Consider the following 25,656-nt stretch of genomic DNA (forward strand, 5'->3'; position numbering starts at 1 on the left):
GTCTTAGTTCATTCATTGCCACTACTCAATTATAGAACATATAATTTATCCACATATACATATTTCTATATGTATACTTGAAGACATTGATGGTTTTGGAGTGCCTGTTATAATCTTGTTACAAGTTAAACATAATTGTTTCTATGAGCTAATATTCTAACTTCTATGATATGAAAGCTATGTTCACCACAGGTGTATTGAACCCATTACATTTATTATAAAAGGGTGTTACTTATTTGGGAGTGTAGCATATTTCAACAAACGTTGGAAATATATACCTATAGATACCTAAGTATCAATGTGAAGATGCCCCAGAGGTGTCTATTATCTGGTACACCTAAAGTGTAGTGCCTTTTCAGATATGATGCTTTTATTTTATTTTTAATATGATGCTTTTAAAATGTTTTCCAGATAAGAGAAGCTTCCTAAGGCATTTATGCTATATATTACACTGTTTCTTTTTTAACTAAAGTTCAAAGTTTATTCAGATTTCCTAAGTTTTTTACATAGTGTCTTTCTGTGTTCCAGAATCCAATCCAAGATACTGCATTTACTTGTCATATCTCCTTGTCACACTCCTCTTGGCTGTGATAGTTTCTCACAGTTTCCTTGTTTTGATAATCATGACAGTTTTGAATAGTACTAGTCAAGTATTTAGCAGGATGTCCCATTATTGGAATTTGATGTGATTCTCATGATTAAACTGGGGTTATGGGTTTTTGAGAGAAATACCATAAAAGTAAAGTGCTGTTCTCGTCACTTTCTGTCAAAGTTGCATTCTATGAACAGATTTATCACTGTTGATTTTACTGTTATTTTTTAAAATTCTGTTGACTTAAGGAGGTCACACCTCTCTCAGAAAGGTCCAAAAATGAAGAAATCTAACAAAGACAAAATTCCACACTACAAAATCAAGCTTCTAAATAAGTTTTTAAATATTTTTGCTTTTCTTGTGTGGACCATTAAAATAAATCCTTATTCTGCAGTTTTTAACCCATAAAATACCTCTTTAGGATCACATTTGATATATGTCATACTTGAAGACATTGATAGTTTTGGAGTGCCTGTTATAATCTTGTCACAAGTTAAAAATAATTGTTTTTCTCTGTGTGATCTACTTTATATTTGAATTAGTGTTTTTTCCATAATGTGGTCATCTGTGCCTCTGATTGGATACTTCACTTTATTTGGACTTTTTTGATACATTAGAATGAACTTTTCTCTTGAGAGTAATGATGTCTTCTGTGATTATTACCTATGTTTGCTTGACTTCTTGATTTAAATGGGGAGTTTTTGTAGTGTAATGAAGTATCTTCCGTTTTCCTCAGGTTTTATGGCACCTGGACATCTTCCGACGTAGCTTTAGGCAGCTTACAACTCACAAATGCATGGGAGATTCCTGCATCTTTTGTGCTCTCAAGGTAAATACTTCAAACTTGTTTCTTCTCACTGTCATTAGGTTGCCAAATGATCAATATTGAGGTGGTTTGATTATTCAGATTGATGCTAAAGAATTTGTTGCTACATTATCTGCCTATGGTTTAGTGCAAAGGATAAGTATGATTAATTTTGCTTGCTTCAAAGAAATACTACTTGGTATTCTGTTTCTCTGAACCTTTTGCCCATACAACTCTATTTAATGTGATAGGGTACTATTTACATGTGCTTAGACTTGGAGTATTTATCTGAAAAGCTAATACTAAATTTTCACTTTGAAAAAACAAACAACAAGCTGTTTTTCATGGAATTAACTGTTGTCTGTAAAAGCTAAATTTAGCAACAAACTGTTTCTATGAAGAAAAACCAGTACTAAAATTTTCCCATTTTTGCATTCCCTAATATTTCCCATTATCACATGTAATAGATTCTTTATATTGGTTCTATTTTCATCTGACTCCAGTTTTTTCATTTCTGAATAAAGTGAAACTGAGGATTCATTTAGAGGCAAATAAAATGGTGTAATGTGAAAGAGTTCTGACTCAGAGATTTTTAGGTAAATTGCTAAAGAGAAAGAACTAGGATGTATAAAAGGCCCATTCTCCATCAATTTTCCAACATGTATCCTCTCTGTTTTCTTGGCCCAGATATACAATGCATTATTTGTGGTTGGATGATGAAGCTTCTAGGGTCGTTTTTCAGTCTCATGAAGTCTGAATCCTTGGTTTGTCACAAGGATGCTTGGTTGTGATCATTATTCACTTAGTTGTTTTTATATCTGAAAACAGGAATTATAACCAAAAAACTCCAGGATTATTTCCTAGTTAAATTTGCAACAGCTGAGTCAAAACAATTTTTTGGCCAACATCAGTTTGAAGTTTTAGTCCGTGGTAGGCTGATATCTCTGGAAAGAGATAACTGAGACTTCTGAACTTTTTGCCACTAGGGTCACAAATATCTTTTTTTTTTTCTAATTCTTTGTTTGCAGCCATTATAGCTTAGCAAAATATAGAATATAAATCATTGAGGACCTCCTTGGCAGTCTAGTGGTTAAGATTACTTGTTTCCACCACAGGGGACATGGGTTTGATCTCTGGTTGGGGAATTAAGATCCTCTGTGCCTCTTGCTGCTACTGCTGCTAAGTCACTTCAGTCATGTCCGACTCTGTACGACCCCATAGACAGCAGCCCACCAGGCTCCCCCGTCCCTGGGATTCTCCAGGCAAGAACACTGGAGTGGGTTGCCATTTCCTTCTCCAACGCATGAAGGTGAAAAGTGAAAGTGAAGTCGCTCAGTCGTGTCTGACTCCCAGTGACCCCATGGACTGCAGCTCACCAGGCTCCTCCATCCATGGGATTTTCCAGGCAAGAGTACTGGAGTAGAATGCCATTGCCTTCTCCATCTGTGCCTGTTAGTGCAGCAAAAAAAAACCAAAAAAATAAATTATTGGTTAATTGAGGAGTTTAAATGTTAAATTTTAATGAAACCAGATTTTTACAAGTTGTAACATTTCTGACTATACCCATTCAGACAGAAGTCCATTCAAAAGAGCATTTGGCTTGATTTTCTGAAAGGTACATTGACATTAAGTATCTAATTTTAGATAGACAAGAAACATAGTGATCCTTTGGCCATCAAATCCAAGGGAAGCCTGGTTCATGACATTAAAACCAAAAAAACAGGGCAAATTACTTGCTAGGGATATCTGAATCCTGGGGAAATACCTGGTAGGAGAATCTCCTACAGATAGAATTTCTACAGATAGAAAACTCCTATCTGTACCAGGAAGAGATGATGGCACTTACATGACCCTCTGACATGCCTTTGATTAGTTAGGACTGTGCCATATTCTTCACTGACCCAGACTGGACTCTGGAGAATTGGTTGTCCCGGTCTTATGTTTCATTTTTCAGAGGGACAAATTGTTACTTTAATATAAATCAATACAATTATATAAGTCAGAGAGATAAAGAAAACCAACCACTAGACTTTATGGGACACCTTCTGAGACATCTAATTTTTCAAGCTAGAGGGCTAAGGGAGTTTTCTTGGGAGTTTTTCAGAGAAGCAGTTGCTTATGATAGGTAAGTAAATGGGCTTAGTGGATCAAAGATTATGATTTAGGACTTTCTAGCTCTAAGGAGGCAGTGGCAACCCACTCCAGTACTCTTGCCTGGAAAATCCCGTGGACAGAGGAGCCTGATAGGCTGGAGTCCATGGGATCGCTAGGAGTCAGACATGTCTGAACAACTTCACTTTCACTTTTTACTTTCATGCGTTGGAGAAGGAAATGGCAGCCCACTCCAGTGTTCTTGCCTGGAGAATCCCAGGGACGGGGGAGCCTGGTGGGCTGCCATCTCTGGGGTCGCACAGAGTTGGACACGACTGAAGCGACTTAGCAGCAGCGGCAGCAGCAGCTCTGAGGATGTGTTGGAATTCTGGTGCTTTCCTCATCAATCACATCATTGCCGGGTCTGTCCATTAGATTTCTTTTCCTTCACTGATGGTTTTGCTATGTAAAGTGAAAGTTGCTCAGTCGCGTCTGCCTCTTTGTGACACCATGGACTATATAGTCTATGGAATTCTCCAGGCCAGAATACTGGAGTGGGTAGCCTATCCCTTCTCCAGGGGATCTTCCCAACCCAGGAATCGAACTGGCGTCTCCTGCATTGAAGGCAGATTCTTTACCAGCTGAGCTATCAAATTTGCTCTCTTGGAAGATTAAAAACTTGATTTTTTTTCCTAAAATGCTTTTCAATCCCTCAGTGCTAAATAAATGTTAAATAATTAAGCTCTAGTTTTTAAGTTTTAGAAGAAACTATGAGGGAGTATCATGGCCTAAGTGATAGAGAGGATTTAATAAGTCATGAAAAATACAAAGCTAAAGAGTTTGACATATTTTACTGTAGAAAATTCAAGAACTTCTGTTCATCAGAGGATTTTGTAAAGACAGTAAATATACAGGGCTACAAATTGTGAGAAAGTGTTTCTATTATATATAGTCAACAAGGATTGGTATCTAGCATAGCATTTAGAGAACTCCCATGAAGAATAAGTAAAACATAAAATGAGTCAACAGGAAAACTAACAGAAGACATAAATAGACATTTCTCAGAATGGGAAAGACATTAACTTTTAAGGATATGAAAGAGGCTTACCCTCTTTAGTAATCTCAGTCAGTTCAGTTCAGTCACTCAGTCGTGTCCGACTCTTTGCAACCCCATGAATTGCAGCACGCCAGGCCTCCCTGTCCATCACCAACTCCCGGAGTCCACCCAAACCCATGTCCATCGAGTCAATGATGCCATGCAACCATCTCATCCTCTGTCGTCCCCTTCTCCTCCTGCCCTCAATCTTCCCCAGCATCAGGGTCTTTTCCAGTGAGTCATCTCTTCGCATCAGGTGGCCAAAGTATTGGAGTTTTAGCCTCAACATCCATTGAGTAATCTAAAAATGTTAATTAAACCATACCCTTCAGAGTAGTTGAAATTTAAAAGTTGGGTAAAATTGTTAACTAAAAGGTAGAATAATGAGAATTTATGTGCATTGTTGATTGGAATATAAATTGATACACTGTTTAGGAAACCAAGTTGTCATTGCATTTGTCAAACAAAATTGAAGTAACAGGTATCCTGCTGCTGCTGCTGCTGCTAAGTCGCTTCAGCCGTCCGCCGTCCCTGGGATTCTCCAGGCAAGAACCCTGGAGTGGGTTGCCTTTTCCTTCTTCAATGCGTGGAAGTGAAAAGTGAAAGTGAAGGCGCTCAGTCGTGTCTGACTCTTCGCTACCCCATGGACTGCAGCCTACCAGGCCTCTCCATCCATGGGATTTTCCAGGCAAGAGTACTGGAGTGGGCTGCCATTGCCTTCTCCGAACAGGTATCCTGCTGCTGCTGCTAAGTCACTTCAGTTGTGTCTGACTCTGTGCGACCCCATAGACGGCAGCCCACCAGGCTCCCCCGTCCCTGGGATTCTCCAAGCAAGAACACTGGAGGGGGCTGCCATTTCCTTCTCCAATGTATGAAAGTGAAAAGTGAAAGTGAAATCGCTCAGTCGTGTCCAACTCTTGGCAACCCCATGGACTGCAGCCTACCAGGCTCCTCTGTCCATGGGATTTTCCAGGCAAGTGTACTGGAGTGGGGTGCCATTGCCTTCTCCGAACAGGTATCCTACTACTCAGTAATTCTACTCCTAGATATTCCCTATAGAAAACTTCCTGTACATACATACCAGAAGATATCTTAGAGGATATTTAAGGTAGTATTTTTCTATGATTACCGAAAAATGGAAGCAACCCATTCCAACTATAGTGTAATGAATTAAAAATTACAGTTTATTCCCAGAGTAAAATACTATATAGTAGTGATAATGAATAGTTGGCAGCTACATATATCAACTTAAATTAATCACAGAAACATTACAGACAGTCCTTGACTTACGATGATTTGACTTATGATTGTTTTGACTTTATGATGATACGAAAGCGATATGCATTCAGTGGAAACCTTATTTTGCATTTTGATTTTTTTCTTGGGCTAGTGATACATGATATGATATTTTCTTGTGTTGCTGGGCAGCTATAATGAGCTGTCAGTCAGCCACAGTCAGTCATTCTCTGTCAGCCACACAATCATAAGGTTAAACCAACCAACACAGTTATAACCATTCTGTACCCATACAACCATTCTATTTTTCATTTTCAGTATTCAGTAAATTAGATCACGTATTTACTTTACAGTAAAGTAGGCTTTGTATTAGATTGTTTTGCCCAACTGTAGGCTAATGTAAATGTTCTGAGCATGTTTAAGGTAGGCTAGGCAACCCACTCCAGTATTCTTGCCTGGAAAATCCCATTGACGGAGGAGCCTGGTAGGCTACAGTCCATGGGGTCGTGAAGAGTCGGACACAACTGAGCAACTTCACTTTCCCTTTTCAGTTTTATGCACTGAAGAAGGAAATGCAACCCACTCCAGTGTTCTTGCCTGGAGAATCCTAGGGATGGGGGAGCCTGGTGGGCTGCCATCTATGGGATCACACAGAGTCGGACATGACTGAAGCGACTTAGCAGCGGCAGCAGTAGGCTATGATATTTGGTAGATAAATTACATATATTTTCGGTAGGTTTATTGGGATGTAATCCCATTGGTTTCCTAAGATGATTGGTTTTCTATCATCTCTAAGAGCAGTAGAGATGCAATCCCATTGAATGAAAAAAGCAAGTCACTGAAGACTGCTAAACTATGATTCCATTTATATACAAAACAAAAACAGGCAGAACTAAATAACATATTGTTCAGGGATACATACATATGATAAAACTGTAGAGAAAAAAGGAATGATTTTCACAAAATTTGGGATAATGGTTACCTCTGGAAGGTGGAATGGGGAGGATATAATCACCTGGGGAGTCTCAAACTCAATTTTTCCATTTTTTAAGTTGTGTGGTAAGCACATGGGCATTTATTTATTATTCTTTGGTTGCATATACGCATCATGTTTCTGCAATCTAGAAAGCCTAAAGTATAAAGAGGGAAACAAAATAGTCTGTATTCCCTCACAGGGGTCGTCATTTCGCTTTATGCCTCCTCTCTGGTCTATGATATTTCTAGTAATAAGTCTTTTTGCCCACCATTTCAGTAAAAAGAGTACCCCCCCCATCCTTATATTGCCTTTCAATCTCTAATATCTTCCTCTTTGTTTGAACCTAAGACTACCCTGGAGTGATATTTTGAAGTTACTCCCTTCTTATAACCCTGGAGCAGGCTTCCAGTTGTCTGTTAAATCACTTTAAAAGGCAAGATTATAGACGTGTAAAACACTAATTTCTCACTTCCTTTTCCCTTGCTCTCCTTCCCAAGACTGTGTTTCAGCTATGACAGTAGATAGTGCACATAGTATGCCTGCTTCTTAGATACGCATAGAGGACGTCATTCACTCTGCCTGGCTCCCTTGTCACCCCAAACAATAGCATAAAGATAGGTAAAACAATAACACATCCCTTTTGAATCAAACCACATCTACCTGTCAGAACTCTTTTAAGAATTTATCTTCTTTACAAAGTTTTAAAAATATTCTCCCTATGCAGATCTGTGATTGACTTAACAATGTTTGGCATGGCTGAGTGGGTTTCTTCTCTCTTGGTGTTATGCTCAGTGCCTGGACCTTAATATAAGCACAGCTTTTCTGGGTTCATATAGTCTTTTAGTTGCCATGCCTTCCTCTAGGTGATCTTCCCAACCTAGGGATCAAACTCAGGTCTCCCTCATTGCGGGCAGATGTGTTACTATCTGAGCCACTAGGGAAGCCTGAGTCTTTTAGTAGTTCTTGGTGTTTTTGTTACGGAGTTTGGGTATTGCCTTTTTCTTTTCTGTCTTATATTCTCTCTCACTTTGTCCTGTTTAACAGATTTTCATATTGTGACATTTAGCCTCATACTTTTTTTAGTAGGTCCACTAATCTAAGCCTTCATGCCTTATTTAGTAAGGGAAGAGTGAGATGTGCAGGGGTTGAGGTGGTGACAGGGAGGGGAGTCAGTGATGGTAAAGGTCAGCTGGTGAAAGAGTGAAAGGCTAGGGTTCTGTCAGCATAGCAGTTATATGGTATCCTGTGGTTAAGTTACATGTTAACTTTGAGGTGACTAGTTTGGGCATAATTCTATATTTTTTTCTCTGTGAGTATAATTGTAAATATTTTTCTATTTAAAAAATTAAGGGAATATTTGATGAGGCCAGTAAGAATTCCTTTTTGCTGATACTTCATGACTTGTTTGCATTCTTTAGTGCTAAGTTTTATACATAAAATTCTTATTTCTTAGATTTTTTTTTTAAACAAGAGACTCCAGAATCCCTGAATTTGAAATAGTCTGTAAAACTTGCCAATTCTATAAAGTCAGAATTCTTTATGTTAGAGCATAATTGCTAATCTCTAGAACCTACTGTTAAGGGCAAAAAGAAACAAACATGTTCCTAGAGGAGTCAGAAGTTAGGCAACTTTCTCTTAATATGATGTTTGGATGAAGGATTTACCTTTCCAAGTCTGGCTGAAAGATATGTATCCCTGCTCTTTCTCCAGTTGTTTTTTTACCTAGCACCTTAAATATACATTTACTATTGGCCTTATGTGGATACATTTGGATCATGTCTTTATTTTGTTTTTTCTTTTGGTCTGTGAACATCTGTCAATAATCCTGTCTTATAACCTTCACTGGTACAGTAGAATATGTTGTGTCCAGTACTTTTTGGTGGTTTGTACACAAAACCACAGAAAGGGACTAGTTTTGATGGTCCATTTCTTTTGGTCCTGTAAAATATACTGTTGGCTTTTTTTTTCTGTGTTACTTAACATTAAGTCCCTAAAGTAATTGCAGCCCCAAAATCTTCCATGCAAATTATTAATGAAGAATTTGTTAGTCTTTCTTCTTACTTTGAACCAGGATTTCTTTCAACTCTGATTTAGCAAATAGAAGGGACTTGTGTGCTAATTACCCTGTCCCTTCTAAAACACCAAATTTACTCCCATCTAGTATTACTGACCTAAACCGTTGTCATGCCTATAGCCCAGAGCTCTTACTCAGATCAAATCTGCTCGTACACCCTGGCCCCCAGGGTATGACTTTACTTTAGTGTTGGTTTATTTATTTATCTCTATGCAGAGGAGGAAATCCGTCCTCTGTACTTAGTATGCCACAAAGATTTTGTTCTCCTTCCAGGGATTGTACTAGAGGCTTTGCAGTGCCAGGATGTAGGACAGAGTGTTTTTTGTTATAGGCAAAGAAGAATGCTGCATTGATTGATTAAATCCAATAAATCTTCTCAATTAGTGAATTTTTTTTTTTTTTTAAGACTTAGTATAAGGCCTAAAAGCGTCGGAGAGGTGGTGATGATGGAGGTAGGGATGGAGGAAATAGGTTTTTGTCTACTAAGGTGTCCTGGAATGTGTAAGTCTGTATCTGTAGAGCAGTAAGACTATTGTGAAGGAGCAGTAAAGTCTATGTTCTGCTGATTGCTCACTTGTTAACTGGGAGGAAATTTGAGGGTTAAGGGAACAAATCTCAATATTTTTTGATTTTGTACCATGTAGCTGTTCCTATACTGGGGACTGAAACTTACACATAGGGAGTAAAGTGGTGTAAGGAATTACAGTCTGGTCATTTTTGTTTGTTTGTTTTTTCTGTAGATTTTAAGAATCGAAAGTTCTTCATTGTCTTGTAGTCATTGCCACTATCAGAAAACAATAAACCCATTATCCTGGACTGACTATGTAAACCAGGAAATTAGATTTCTGGTATGTTACCCAGAAATTTTAGCTCGTAACAAACAGCCCTCACATAAGGAAGGTCCTTATGTCTAAGGCAGTGTCTAAGTTGAACTTCATTGTTTTGCCTATTCGTGGAATATGACTATTTTTGTGATCTTTCGGTTAACCTTTCTTAGTCTTTTTTTTTTTTTTTTAACTTTTTGGCCACACTGCATACATTGCATGCAAGATCCCTGACCAGGGATGGAACCTGTGCCCCCTACTGTGGAAGCACAGATTCTTAACCGCTGGACCATTGGAGAAGTCCCTAACTTTTCTTAGTTTTAAAGTTGTATTAGTCTATCCCTAAGGTTTCTGAGTTAATTTAACGATTGACATAACTTGGATAGTATAAAACTTAAGCTCTTATCCTTTTAAAAATTATATATGTGCGGCTGAGTCTCATTGCTGTCCACCTGAAACTATCATGGCATTGTTAATTGGCTATGCTGCTACTCCTAAGTCACTTCAGTCATGTCCAACTCTTTGCGACCCTATGGACTGTAGCCCATCAGGCTCCTCTGTCCATGGGATTCTCCAGGCAAGAATACTGGAGTGGATTGCCATGCCCTCCTCTAGGGCATTCCTGACCCAGGGATTGAACCTGCATCTCTTATGTCTCCTGCATTGGCAGGCAGGTTTTACCACTAGCATCACCTGTTAATTGGCTATACTCCAATATAAAGTTAAATAAAAAGCAAAAATGAAATTCTAGAGTTCAGAATTTTACATGATATTTCAAATAGAGAATATGACTACAGGGAAAAATATAGTAGATCACCATGATTCTTTCCTTTCCAGAGTTTATGGCAGAACCTGAAACTTTTACAATCTCACAATCCTTGTGCTTGTCTGGAAGGTTTCCGTTTTTTATTTCCGCATGGAGTAAATGGTTAGGATATTGATTCTCAAAATTTGATTTGAATACTGTTGGTAATCTATATGGTCCTACATTTTTGATCTTGGCAAAAACTAGCAGATTGACTTATATTTTAGTTTAGTTTAGCTCAATATTAGTTTATGATTGCCCACTGAAAGCAGTACTATTCCCTGATGAATCTGGTCTATTTATGCCTCTGTGTCTACCTGTCCAGTGTCTTGAAGTCTTGGTATTTCTCTCTGGGTCTCTACCTTTGTGTGTATGTGGGTGTCTTTTTTGTATGAGTGGGAGGAATGAGTGTGAAAGGTAGTTTATGATGGTCTTTTACTTCACCGCTGCAAGTCCAAGGTTTTAGATTGTGAACTGAGTGCAGATAAAGCCCTGAACTCATTGGGAGATAATGGTATTGATAACTGAATTTAATTTAAAGGAACTGATATAGGGTATGTGGTTAATTTTCTAATTAGGAAGTCCAGAGGCTATTTTAAGACATAAAGTTAAAGAATCCCAGGAGAGAAACTGGCCAGCTGTTTTCTGCCTCCCCCGAAGTTTGAGCAGGCGTTTCTTTTGAACCGACTGGATACCTTTTTCTAAGAGTGTGGTAATAGTATTATGGTTATGTTTTAAACTAGAAGTGTTCTTATTTTTTAGAGGCATCTTCTGAAATATTTACAGATGGATAATGTCTGGTATTTGTTTCAAAATGATCTGGGAAAGGGGTGAGTGGGTGGGTGGTATATATAGAATAAGCTTGACCACAGGCCAATAATTGTTGAGAATGGATAATGGGTACAAGGAAATTTATTGTGCCATTTTGTCTAACCTGATATATTTGAACTTCTTTTCAACAAATGTTAAAAATCCAGTGTTACTCTTTTGGGTGCCAGAATGGTAAACATTTAAACATTCTTTCTCCTCTTGAAAGAAAACGTTCAGCTTTCTTTTGATCACACAAGACTAGGGTGAAATTTCTCTCTTTCAGCAGTCAGTGACCCACTGGGAGTAGCTCCTTTATCTTCCTTTCAAAGGATTGTGTTTACAAACAGGCTCAATTGGCCATATCTATGTTTAGGATTTATTTAGGTGTATGATTTCCAGGAGGTGTGGGGAAAAAAAAGATAGTTATAAGAGCCAAAATTATATATTTGGGAAGCTCAGAGCAAGAAGAGAAATCCAGAGAACTGAGTTAGTAGCAGTGTGTAACATGCGTCATGCCCTTGTATAAAATATTGCTGGACACCTCTCAGAGGTGAGTTGGACTGCCAGCTAGGGCACTTTCCAAAAACCTTGGGTCCATAAAGCATCAAATTTAGTGACAGCCCTTTTCCTTGACCTGTATCTTCTCTACTCATGACTTCTTTTTGATACAAAGCTAGGAAGTTCTGAGAGAGAAATAATCAGCTATTCCTTGCTTAAAGACAAAGTCTGTGTTTTAGGGGAAAGGAAAAAAAAAATCTCAAGCAACAGCTGCATTTGTACATGCCAAAGTACAAAGACTTTCTGTCTTTATGGCGCTTTTATCTTATTTACATGGTTTTTACTAATCCAAATAATTATATGCCCCTGTGGGTAGAATTGTTTTGCTACTTGATCCAAGAGAGATGGGTGGGGAAGCACCTGCTTTTAGTCATTAAAGTCTTGTTGCTTTTGCACCACATCCAAGAAAACAGTTAATAAACAAAAAGTAATTTGCCTTTTCCTGAGAATGGAAAGGAACACCTCTTTGGTTTCCTTTTTGTCAAGAAGAGCAGAGAGAAACCTCAAAGTTGGGTTTTCTATTTATTGAAATGAAACTGACAGGGACCCCACAGAGGAAAATGATTCCTGGGTTTTGGTTCTTCCTGCCCTCTCTCCCTCTCTGCCATAGAGCTCAGCAACTGGAAGAATACCAGTTTTTGTTCCTTATTGGTGCTACCACCTGTTCTTATTGCTGAACTAAATGTTCTTGGCTTTCTTTGGTGTGAATAGGATCTCCCTCTGGGAAAGGTGGGAGGAGGGCGAAAAAGGGAACAGGAGAAGGCTCGTTCCAGCCTTGTGCTCATGTGAGAGGGACACACAGAGTTAGTGTGCTGCCCTAACAGAGGGGCTTTGTGCTACAGCTTCTTCCAGAGCTGTGGCTCCACAGATGCATGCTGGGCAGGCTTAGGCTGCTTCATCCCTGATGCACATGCTTGTTCCTAACAAGACTGATAATAATTGAAATAAGAAAAGAAAGAATATGCAAGCAGAGGCTATTCTGAAAAGATATTCAGTGTGTATGGAGAAAGCTGTCTGTAATTAAGAGGTTAAAAGAGAGTAGCGTGGGGATGATGCCGCTGAACACAAGCGCCAGATCTGTTGTTGCATAGCACTGTGGATGCAGGCAGAGCTCTGACTTTAAGTCTTTCTTTCCCTTGTTATCTAGGTCATGGGAAATCAGCCTCTTAAATACAAGCGGCAGAATAGAGAAGAGTTTCAACCTTCGTACCCAGATCTCAGAGACTGAGGAGGTAGCTCAAGGCAGAAGTGTATCTGACTCAAGGCCTTTCTTCATAGGTCAGTGCAGGCAGTAACCTAAAATAACTCCCAAATAGAATGGTGATGATAATAACAGCAGTTAGATAGCACTTTCATACTGTCAGACTAAGATATAAGTATCTAAGATATAAGTATAAAGATAGATAATTTATATAATCCTTAAATAATCCTAGGAGGTAAATACTATTATTAATTCTCTTTTAGAAGAGGAAACTAAAGCCTAGAGAAGTTAAGTAACTTGTCCAAGGTCATATAGATGATAAATAATAGGGCTGGGATTTTGAACACAAATAGTATGTTTCCAGAGTCCATACTGTTATGCTATGCCATCTCTCCGTGGAGCTCTGTCCTTTCTCAAACAGGGTCATCGGAGCCATAAAGTATTTTGAGTGGCTGTTTTCTTAATTCTCTCTAGGATGGTAACATAACTATGTGTAGGAGAGAAGTTAATTCATTGGGAGCTGTTGATGCCTTCTAGTATTAAGACTTAATTCTTGAGGAAACCCAGTGGAGAAAGACGAAAGGGGATGTAGTTTGTATTTGTTGTGTTTGTACAGAACTATCCTGAAACTAATTTTGTATTGGTTTGTTTTGGAACTGACTGTGGGCTCTGAACAAAGGACCAAACCTTATCCAACCCTTGCCCAAGAGCACTGATGCCTTACCATTAATGACTGAGAAGAATGACAGGTGGGAATATGTTAGTGGTTACCAAGTTTGGCCCTGCTAAAGTGACTCTCTTTCATTATATCATCAAGTGTTCAGGTCACCATATGTACAAGCAGTCACTATTTCTTTTCCTACTTTCCTTTTCCTTTTTTCTTCACATTTTCCCAAGTTTCAAAATACCGTTGGTCACTTGGTCGGTATCCAGTTGCCCTCTGGGAGTGTTGGCCGGTATCAACTTGCCTCTGGCAGCGTTTAACTGTGGACCTAGACCTTTCATTCTGGTCTAGTTTAAGGGGTCCCTGATAGATGTTCTTTCACTTCCAGCAACAGATTATGGAAGATCTTGCTCTGCCTTTACCTGATCTTATAATAGACTTTTTAAAACTTTCTAGATCAATCTAAAATAACTTAAAAGTAATTATAAGAGACCTCTGCCCCCAACTCCATGCTTGTTAAATAATACTAAATATGGTTTGTTGGTACTGCCTCCTTCATATCAAAGACTTGTTTATAGGCAAATAATAGCCAGGTACATGGTAAATTGTTCCCAAGTTACTACAGGGATAGATGTTCAATGTGTATGAGGTGGAATGATGATATTAAGAAAATAGGGTGAAGAAAACAGTTCCTACTTGAAATCAGAAGAATGAGGTTTAGTCCCATTTTGCTTGAACTGGTTGTATTACTTTAAAAGTTTTCACTCAGAAAGTTGATTCTTCATCTGCTTAAAAAGAGTAGGGACTTAATATTTTCCCTTGATACGATCTACCCATATAAAATCATTCATTCATTTAAAACTAGATTTTTTAAAATTAAAAAAAGTTTTTAAATTTATTTATACGCTGTTTTAGCTGTGCAGGGTCTTCCTTGTTGTGTGGTTCCCTGTCCAGTTCCGGCGAGAGGGGCCGCTCTCCAGCTGCAGTGTGAGGGCTTCTCACCCTGGTGGCCTCTCTCGTTGCGGAGCACAGGCTCCAGGGAGAGTGGGCTTCAGCAGTTGTGGCGCTCAGGCTCGGCAGTTGCGGTTTCCTGGCTCCAGAGCCAGCCTCAGTAGCCGTGGCGCACAAGCTTAGTTTCTCTGCAACATGTGGGACCTTCCCAGGCCAGGGATCCAACCTTTGTCTCCTGTATTGTCAGGTGGATTCTTTACCACTGAGCAACCAGGGAAGCCCGAAAACTAATTGTTGATAGCCTTTTACCTGCCAGTACTGTTCTTGGTGCAGGAGTATAGCAAGGAATTAAAGGATAGAAATTGCTGACTTCATATTCTAGGGAGTGCAGTTAGACAATAAATAAATAAAATATATGGTATGACTGTTGGTAACAAGTGCCATAGGGAAAATTAAAACAGGTCAACGTGGGAGGTTTAGAAAAAGTGGGTGAGGCTTGCTGTTTTAAATAGAGTGATCAAGGAATACTCTATTGAGAAAGTAATGTTTGGATAAAAATCGGAAGGGAATGAGTGACTGAGGTACTGCAAGTAAAGTGTCAAGTAAAATGAGGACCAAGAATTAGCCATTTTAGGTTGGTAGGACCTCTTATTGTTAGCTCACATAGGTAGCTTGATAAAAGTGATCTCATTTCTCGTCTCATTCGTAAGTCTGAAAAATAACCCCGGATTTTTTTTTTTTATATGAATAATTACTAACAAGGATTTCAGGAGAGTGACCTTCTTTGTCATGTTGATATGTAACTCACTGTTGGGGGAGTAGTTTATCTGGGTGGCTTAGTGTGGATCTGGGCCATGTGATGTCAGCAAACACATTCTAATCTCAGGGTGGAGGGCCTAATACCACTGGGGAAGACACCTCAAGCCAGGTGTCACTTGTTGCCACTCTTTGTTTCTATTCTCTGCATATCACATTCACCATTGTTTCAAATACAGGTAAAGATGGAGAAGGCAGATACATTTAGTTACACCAAAATAAAAAACTGCTGCGCTTGAAAGATACCAGAAGACTAGAAGAAGGTATTTGCTATAAGTAGTGCTCACAGAAGACCCAGAAAAACTAAAGCAGTTAGAAAGACTAAAATTAACCAGTTTGACTATATTAATTGCTGACAAGGATACGGGGCAGTTTATTTATATTCATGCACTGGTAGAAGTTTAAGTTGCCATAATCTCTTTATAATAGCAAAAAAGTGGAGACTGCCAAAATTTCTGTCAATTAAAAAATGATAAATAGATGTGATAGAGTAACCTGATGTAATGCATACAGCAAGGAGAAGGGATGAAATGTGTGGATAATTTCAAAAATAATGCTGAATTTTTTTTAAAAAGTAAAATTCAGTGTGATACTTTTTACATAAACAAAGAACATATACACACAAGCATACTATATGTTATTGAGAGATAAATATACACACACACACTTACAAATATATATAAAGTATTAAAAACAAAAGATTGTGCTATGAACTCATGATAGTGAGTGACTGGTCTTAAAGGAGACTTTAGCTTTATCTGCAGATTAGAAGTAAACATGATAGAATGTTTATTTCTGAGTGTTAGACATGTACGTATTTGTTATTCTATTTACTTTTGGGTAATTTTATGGTGGCTAAACAGTTTAAAAGAAGAGGGCCAGATTTCATAGGATGAGTCACCAGAGAATAATTAACCAGTTTATTGACATGTCATTTATCTTTATTTACTATAGACCATTTATCTCTTTATATATCAGAGGAAATGAGGTAACTGCATTTCTTTAATGCATGACAACAGTTTCTCCTAATGTGTCCTTAATGGTATATCACACTCAGATGGAAGAGCAAGGATCCTTATGAGTGCATGTCATGCCCATTCTTATGAATCTTGTTTTTCACTTTTTTTGTTACTTACTGCAGGCATATCAACTCCTGGAAGGTACATTTGGTTCCATAGCTATAAGCATGGAGATGCTAGCATGGCAGACTGGGATGCATAGAAGCTGAGTAACAGCATTGTGCTTTTCCCCTTGTCTAACCTCTTCTCCACAGGGAATCTTTAACCAGTTTCAGTGCAGTAGTGAAAAAGTGCTTCCATCTGACACTCTCCGCAGTGCCCTGGCAAAGACTTTTCAGGATGAACAGCGTTTCCAGCTGGGAATTATGGATGATGCCGCGGAGTGCTTTGTAAGTGCTGGCCTCTGGCCCTCTTTGATACGGGGTGAGACTGTGGATGGCCTCCGTCAGGGACTTGTTACTTTACTGTGGTATTTACTGTATTCCTCATCTCTACAGCTGGCACTAGAATTTCCCTAGTTTCTCAGAGCTGTAAGTTGTCTCTGCTGAGTATGAATTCATTCTCAGTATGAATTGCCTAGTGGGTTTATTCTTTTTCCTTCAGGCTTAGGGTCGTTTCGTGCTTGTCCTTGCACAGAGCAGTAGCTCTCACCTTCAGAGGAGACAAGGCTCATTATGTAAATATAAATTACTGGGTCCTACTCTCTTGAGTTTCTGATTTGGTAGGTTTGGTAGGTTTGGTAGGGCCCAAGAATATCTGTAACAAGTTCCTAGGTGGGCTAATCCTGATACTACTGGTCTGGGGAACCACACTTTGAGAGCTCCTGCATTACCCAGGATAATTAAATAGAGAGTAGCTGAGTCCTTAGCACAAACATGATGTGCTGCTTTTGGTGATTTTTAGTAGATAAGCCTCACTTTTTCCACTCCAGGTGACACTCCAGAGACTTCTTCAGAAGTCTCTCTTTGTGCAACTATTAAACAGTCTGAGTAATGTACATCCTATTACAGGTTAAAATGTACCCCTGAGAAACTGGATCCCTGATTTATTGCTGGTAGGAATCTGTAATGATCTAGCCACTCTTGAGAACACTTTGGCAGTTTCTTTCTCCCCTGGCTGCACTGCACAGCATGTGAGGTCTTAATTCCCTGACCAGCGGTTCAATCCATGCCCCCTGCATTGGGAGTGCAGAGTCATAACTGCCGGACCACCAGGCAAGTCCCCTGGCAATTTCTTAAAACACTAAACTTGAAAACTACCGTAAGATTCAGAAGTTAGATTCCTAGGCATGAATCCCAGAGAGATGAAAACATATGTTCGTATGAAAACCTACCCATGAATATTCATAGAAGCTTTATTTATAATAGCCCCAAAGTAAAAAGCCCCAAATACTTTTAATGGATAGATGGTGAGACAAACCGTGGTACTTCTATGCCATGGAATACTACGCAGCAGTAAAAGTAAACGGTTGATGTGCAGCTACTTGAATGATCTAAAGGGAATTATGTTGAGTGAAAAAAGCAGTATCAAAAGGTTGATCCCATTTATATAGCATTCTTAAAATAAAAAAATTATAGAGATAAGATAACATATTAGTGGTTGCTAATATGTTAAGGTTGGGATTGAATGGGTAAAGTTATAAAAGGATAGCATTAGGGAGCTTTGTGGTGATGAAACAGTTTTATATCTTGATTGTGGAGGTGTTTACATGACTATACATGTGATAGAACTGAATTGAGCTTTACAGACCCACAGATGAATGTATGTAAAGCTAGTGAAATCTGAACAAACTCTGGACTGTGCTGATGTCCATTTGCTGGTTTGGGTATCATACTATAGTTATGTGAGATGCCTTCTGTGGAGGAGACTGGGTGAAGTGTACATGGACTGCCTGTACAATTTTTTGGGGAAACTTTTTGTGAATTGATAATTATTTCAAATAAAAAATTATAAAAATATATCAGAGATATTCTCACCTCCCAGACGGATTGCTGTCTCTCTGAGTAAATTGCCAACAAATTTGTGCTTTCCTTTGTTAAATGTTTTTCATACACTGCTTTTGTTCCTTCTGTTAGGAAAACCTCCTGATGAGAATTCACTTCCACATTGCTGATGAAACCAAAGAGGACATATGTACTGCCCAGCACTGCATCTCCCACCAGAAGTTTGCGATGACACTGTTCGAGCAGGTGAACCTTACCTTTATCCCTATCACTTCTTAGACCTTTTCTTTAAGAACACTTTATCCGAGGATGTAGAGTGTCACATGGGGGCCAAAGCAGTTAATGACTGTGGCCTACTGGTTTCACTTTTTTTTCCCTGGGCTTAGTGTGTATGTACCAGCTGTGGCGCCACTTCTGACCCGCTGCCTTTCATCCAGATGGTGCATTATATCTCCACTACTTCCCTTTGGTGAGTCTTACAGCGTTTCGTTCTCTGTATTCATAGGCATTCCTGAGTTTTAACCAAAGGCTCCCAGGTAGCTTGTAGCCTTATTGCTGAGTCTTTGCTATACTATGGGATCTCAGAACAGTCATTTTGAATAACCTTTGTTCTCTTCCTTTCCTGTCCCATCGTGGGAGGAGGAATGGGGATTCTGTGAGCTTTGGATTTGGGACCAGCAGGCTCACTTACTCTGTGGGACACTGAGGCTGGTCAGGACAAGGGGTTTTAGCACAGTGGACAGAGGAAGGAAGTCAAACATGTGAGTTAGGAATCTGCATGAATGATTTATTTGATTTAGCTATAACTCTGTACAACTCCTCAAATCATCGCCCTTCAACTTCCCATCTCAAAGCAATCAGGCTATTTGTATGCTGGAAAGACGAGAAAAACCCTCACCAAGCATGTTTGGTGAGCTGCTGCAGAATGCCAGCACCATGGGGGATCTGCGGAACTGCCCGGTGAGTTGTGGGGTTCAGAGTGGGGAGGAGAGCCCTGGAGTTAGTGGAATTAAGGCAAAGCCAGTGAGAAACATGTCAAATCGACCTGATATGTGTATTTCAGAGCAACTGTGGAGAAAGGATTCGGATTCGCCGTGTGTTGATGAACGCACCACAGATTATCACAATTGGGCTGGTATGGGACTCGGACCACTCAGACTTGGCAGAGGATGTCATTCACAGCCTGGGTACCTGCCTTAAGCTGGGTGATGTGAGTGTTAATTAGCTGTATCTCTCACTTGGGGTTCTTATATCTTAGTATTGCTCAAGGGCAATGAGCTTTAACCACAAAGGTATATCCTAAATGACAAATATTAAAGAGTTTTGAACAAATGGATTGTGTGTATATGTAGACATGTATATGCATGCATGTACATGCTCACATACCTTCTTTGTACAGGTGGCAAAGGCTTTCTGGAAGATATGGAATGATCTTGGCCTTGAAAGATACAATGGGCAGAGCTTAGTTATTGATAAGAATGAAGTAATTCAGTACTTCCTTGGTGATCCATTGGTTAAGAATCTGCCTGCCAGTGCAGGAGACATGGGTTTGATCCCTGGTCCAGGAAGGTCCCATGTGCCACAGAGCAGCTAATCCCATGTGCAACAACTGCTGAGCCTGCAGACCCTAGAGGCTGTGCCCTGCAACAGGAGAAGCCCCTGAAGTGAGAAGCCTGAGTGTCACGACTGGAGAGGAGCCGCTACTCACTGAATCTAGAGAAAGGCCCCGCAATGAAGACCCAGCGCAGCCAAAAATAAATAATTTTTAAAAATCAAATAATTCATAGAGTTATCCTGTGCTCTGCTCATTGTTAGTTAATACCAGCGTGTTCATCCATGGGAGGTAGTGAGGTCAAAGAGGTGAGCAGTCCTGACTGGTGCTGCTATGGGCAATGAAAGAGGTAGAAGTTGGTCACATGAGTCCCGGATATTAAATTCATGGTGAGGAACCAGTGTCTGTTGACACTGTAATGAATTGGCTTGGAAGAGCATTCTAGTGTTTTTCCATGCATCTATTCAGGGGAATAGGGAACAGACTTCAAACATGGGGTCATTGCCTTATCAGCTGCATGTCCTAGTATAGGCACAGCCAGAATTTTCCTTCAGTTCAGAAGAAGAGCCAGGAAGCTTGTAATTTCCTTTCTACTGGTTTCTCTCTCTGATGGTCCTGTGACTAAGGAGATCCTTTGTTGTCTTTTAATGTCATTAAGTTATGGCTGAGAATAAGTGGACTACTGGGATCTTATTTTAGACTTCCTTGCCAAAGGATCTCTGACATAATAGCTATGCACAATAAAAATCTCATTTTTTTCTAAGTTTCTGTAGCATATGTTTTCTCTTCTACTTTTGTTTTGTTTTTATGATTGCTTTCTCAACGGAACAGGTTCCTTAAGGCAAGAGTTCTTGCCTTCAAACATTTTATATGTCTCTTTGTACCCAGGACAGTGCTGGACATCTTGGAATTGAAATACTAGTAACCAGTGTGAAGCAATTCCTCCTCCTAAGGCCTTTCTTATCCTCTACTTCGTGTCTCAGGAGGAACTTTATATTTATGGCAGCAGCTGATAAATAACTTTTGAAACTTAAGAATGTTTTATTCTCCTCCCCCCCCCCCCAACATTGCTGGCTCCTCTTAGGATAAGCCCCAGCAAGAAAAATTATTAAAATGTATGAAGAAACATCACCACCTTACCAGTTTGACCATTTTCTCTCTTTTCCTTAAATTCTGCCTTTTTAGGTTCATTACTTAGGATAACATGAACTAGCAAAACAAGAAGCAAGTCAGTACCTTAATTAAGAAATGATGGCGTCTTCTGAGAGATGATATGAGAGGACTGAGTATGTGACTCTTCTTTGCTTTCTCCTCTTTCCCCACAGCTGTTTTTCAGAGTGACAGATGACCGGGCCAAGCAGTCTGAACTGTACTTAGTAGGAATGATCTGTTACTACGGCAAACATTACTCTACATTCTTTTTCCAAACAAAAATCCGCAAATGGATGTATTTTGATGATGCTCATGTCAAGGAGGTAGGAATATTCAAACCCTTCTTGATGTGTTTGGTGACTGGAACATAAAACTACAGTTATTTGTCTTCAGTGTTTCATTTTCATAATTTTATTGTCTATCTGCCTGTCTCCCCCAACAGAACAAGTTCCTTGAAGACAGGATCAATTTATCTTCTATATTGTCTTTGAATCCCCTCACCAAGCATTCAGCACAGTTCTGTATTTATAGTTAAAAGGGCTTTTTAAATACATTCATTGGTTGATTTGAGCAAAAACAATCTAATGTCTCAAATTAGTTTTTAAGCTTAGCATGGAATTCAGAATTCCAAATCTTGGAATTAACAGTGAATAATGCTTTGTCTCAGGACTGCTGTAAATTGAGAAGTAGTTATCTCCCTGAAATACTCCATCATGGATTAACGTGTTTTGGGATAGTATGAAAAAAATAAGGTCATGATGATATTTAAAGCTGGAAATTTGGTGCTATCTAAACCATGGAGTGTGTGGCTGAAGTAGTTTAAGTGGTCCATGTGAGTTAGGAAGCCTCTTGTGATAAGGTTAGCAGCTAGGAAATTGCTGACTCTAATCTATCCCAACTTGTGGACCTTTCGTAATATCTTCCACAAATAGTAAAGTGGGAATTTGTCAAATTCCCTGATTCTCTTCTTCGTCTCTTTTTCACTGTTGTAATTTTGGGCAACTTATGTAAATTCTTTGAGCTTTAGATTTTTTTATTTGAAAAATAATACGACCACCTTATAAAATAGTAAATAAGATTTGTATGAAAAAAGCACATAAATGTGTTTCAGTTAAAATAACTCAGTAATACGTTGACTGAACGTCTGTTATGAAATAAGCACTGCGCTAGTTGTCTGACTGCAAGAACACACCGTCTAAGAATGTGACTGGTCTAGACTTAGGAGAGAGTCAGTGTGGGGATTTGATTGGATTGTTGTTTCCACGGCTATCCTGTCACTTTTCCCCACCGCTGTGGCCGCACTGAATCCAGCACAAAGCTAAAGCTGCAGGGTTCAGCTGTCCATTCTAAGTAGTTTGACATTTTATGTCCTGCCACGTGTGAACTCTGAAACGGAATGTCACTTATTCTAAGTTAGCCTGTGAGAGAGTTTCTGTGTGCTCTCTAGATTCATACAAGTGATTTTAATATTTAGGAGAAAATGATAGAAATGCAGATTTCAAGCAGGGGCTTTTATTTGATGTCTGTGAAAAGAAATTGATCCCCAAGTACAACTGAAATTGCCTCACATAGCATATTCAGCTTTGAGAACTTGTATTCGTATTTCACAACTGAATTGATGTTTTACATGAAGAAAAATAATTTTATTCATCATTCCTATCTGTTACAGGGTTTTAGCTAAAAGGATTTCACAAAAAAAAGACTTAACAAAAAATTCATTGGTACTTTCCTGGTGGTCCATTGGTTGAGATTCTGTGCTTTCACTGTGCAGCAGGCACAGGTTTGATCCCTGGTTGGGGAACTAAGACCTGCATGCCTCATGGTGTGGCCAAAAATTAAAAAAAAAAGATTTTGTCTTAAATTTAGGTGTATAATCTCTTCTGTTATCTTTTTACCCAGTTCTTGTCTTTTCATCTCTTTTTCTTTAGAAAAATAGAACAGAAAGATATATGTTGAATTATGGACATGAAGTATAATTGGTCTTGCTTTTCTGGTTGTTCTGGTTCAGATTGGGCCCAAGTGGAAGGATGTGGTGACCAAATGCATCAAGGGGCATTATCAGCCTTTGCTGCTGCTTTATGCGGATCCCCAGGGTACCCCAGTGTCCACCCAGGACCTGCCCCCCCAAGTTGGGTTCCAGTCATACAGCAGGACATGCTACGATAGTGAAGATTCAGGTGAGCAGCCCAGCTCTTTACTTTCCTCCCTCCCTCTGGCCATGTGATGACTAGATGATAGGGTCTTATAGCCATGAGCCTAGCACTTGGCTGGGCTTGGAGAAAGGTAAAGCAGATTTGCCAACTTGCACTGAAGCCCAAGTTGCGCCAGGCTTAGTTTCCTTCACTGTTGTCTGAAGATGTTGTCTTGATCACCTGGCCCCGATTCAGAAGTCAGAAGAAGTTATGTTGATTTAGACTGAGATATTAAGTTTATGAGGAAACCTCATTATTTAACCATTTCATATTGCTAAGGTGACTGATTCTTACTAGCGATTTAACAGTGACATGAATTGTTAGGACCAAGAAAATGATGAGTTACTACAAAGCTAGTCACTTTGTTTGGGATGAGTGATTTTTGTTTAAAAAGGCCAAGTGCAGAAGCAATATTCCTTAGCTGTTCACTTCTAATTCAATTATTTGGAACTTAAATCGTGTTTTCCTGTGGAAACAATTTCAGCTTTATTGCTAAGATCTCAGGCTGTCCCTCAGAAATTCATCCTATAATAGAAATACAACCCTAATGGTTTTGGCTTGATTCCTAAAATGAGGAAAAAGTCATGTTCTTTTTCCTCTTTTGGATCTAGGGCTGGATGGCCCTGAGTATAATTTTGAAAGAGAAGAGACTCGTCTCTGAACTCTCTTCCTCTTCCTTTGTGCCTCCCTCCCACTTGGTGTGCTCCCTCCGCCCTTGCGCCCCACCCAGACCTGCTCTGCCGCTTCTCCCTTCAGTCAAACACCCCTTCACACTGTCGTGCTTATCGTGCTTATCGTGCTTATCGCAGCCAGGTGTGCAGAGGAAAGCAGTCCAAATGAACTAATTCACACTAGAGTATAAATGACTGCCCCTGAATGTCTCATGCATATTAAACATGCTTATGATTTATAATATCAACTAAATTTTTACAAATGACTGCTCTGACAGTATAGGAGAAAAATTATGGAATAGGGAAACAACTTGTTATGTGTGCCAGGTCAGCCTGGGACTTGCCATCTAACTAGATTTTACTTTCCACAGCGTTTTCCTTTCTTCCTACTTTTCCCTCCTTAGGTTTTCTAAAAGCCCCACAGTTTTTCACAGTGGCAGGCACATTGAGGGCTTCAGCAAGGTAGGGGCAGGAGTGGGAGGCATCATTTATATGTGTGTGTGTCATCTGAGGTTGGGTGTCAGAAAGAACGGCTCTGGTATATCCTTCTTATCCAACTGTTTAGGAAGTTCCTACCTCATGGGCCTTTGTTGCCACCCAACTCTTTGCCCCTCTCTCTGTCACTGTCCTCTCTCTGCTCACCTTTGCCTATCTCCTCCTTCCCTCAGGGAGGGAGCCCTCCATCTCAAGTGACACTCGAACAGATTCCTCAACGGAGAGCTATCCCTACAAACACTTCCACCATGAGTCTGTGGTCAGTCACTTCTCTTCTGATTCTCAGGGGACAGTCATCTATAATGTGGAGACTGATTCCACGTCTCAGAGCAGTCGGGACACAGGTAGGGACTTAACACGGTCAACCCTGCCTGCCTTACTCTGTTCTACATAGAGGGTCTCCCAAGGAAAAGGAAACGGGGCGAGTCAGAAATGTTTCTCATGCAAAGAGGGCAATGCAGAGAACTTGGGTAATTGACTGGGATGAAAGGAAGCAATGCCAATTCTGAATGAACAATGGTGTTCCACTGGACATGTGCCTGTCAACAGCAGCTTCTCAGTAAGGACCATTGTAATGAGATTATTTATGTGATTATAATGTGATTGTTTATCCTGAAGTCTTTTTCTAGAGACTTTTCTCCTGCTGTGCTCTTGATCCCTCATTCTCATAGTGTCCCATTAACCCTTGTGATCCTGTACCTCATCACATTCTCATCCCAAAGGGATTTGTGAGAAGGGATGTATTTATGGATGGGGAACCTGCTCATCACCTTGCTAGGCTTCCTGAAGGACAGAGAACCAAAAAGATGAAAAGCCAGCCTGTTTGTTATTGTGAATTCCATGCAGAGAACATCCTTGAATTGTTCTGTTAATCTATAGAAGATTGTGCCTGTGTCAGAAGAAATCATTACAGGATATAAAAGGAAGAACAGTGAGTGACTGCTGAGATGAAAAGCTCATCGTTGGAAGCATAGCACAGTACCCATACTCTTAGAGACTTGGGAACTAGTGCTCTCATGGCTTCAGATTGGTGGTTTACATCCTATGCATCCCCTTAAAAGAAAAGAGAGACTCTCAAACATATTCAAAAGTATACAGAATAATATGCAGCCCCTTCATGTCCCTGTCACCTA

At 39.6% G+C, this 25,656-nt stretch overlaps 1 protein-coding gene across 13 annotated transcripts in view; it reads left to right on the forward strand.

Moving 5' to 3' along the window:
* USP54 (ubiquitin specific peptidase 54) overlaps positions 1 to 25,656 on the forward strand; it is a 78,166-nt gene that overhangs the window by 19,190 nt on the left and 33,320 nt on the right. For 6 of the 13 annotated variants that reach the window (XM_052641377.1, XM_052641379.1, XM_052641384.1 and 3 more), the window contains exons 3-11: positions 1,329 to 1,421; positions 16,773 to 16,907; positions 18,594 to 18,707; positions 18,848 to 18,930; positions 19,262 to 19,421; positions 19,525 to 19,671; positions 21,339 to 21,488; positions 23,174 to 23,342; positions 24,697 to 24,867. In XM_052641377.1, coding sequence (XP_052497337.1) covers positions 1,329 to 1,421; positions 16,773 to 16,907; positions 18,594 to 18,707; positions 18,848 to 18,930; positions 19,262 to 19,421; positions 19,525 to 19,671; positions 21,339 to 21,488; positions 23,174 to 23,342; positions 24,697 to 24,867 — 1,222 coding nt within the window. Of the gene's footprint in view, positions 1 to 1,328; positions 1,422 to 13,126; positions 13,146 to 16,772; positions 16,908 to 18,593; positions 18,708 to 18,847; positions 18,931 to 19,261; positions 19,422 to 19,524; positions 19,672 to 21,338; positions 21,489 to 23,173; positions 23,343 to 24,696; positions 24,868 to 25,656 lie in introns of those variants that run through there. The other 7 variants (XM_052641378.1, XM_052641382.1, XM_052641385.1 and 4 more) reach the window with 5 other exon arrangements.

The sequence above is a fragment of the Budorcas taxicolor genome, chromosome 5 (genome assembly GCF_023091745.1).
Source record: "Budorcas taxicolor isolate Tak-1 chromosome 5, Takin1.1, whole genome shotgun sequence".
Lineage (NCBI taxonomy): Eukaryota > Metazoa > Chordata > Mammalia > Artiodactyla > Bovidae > Budorcas > Budorcas taxicolor.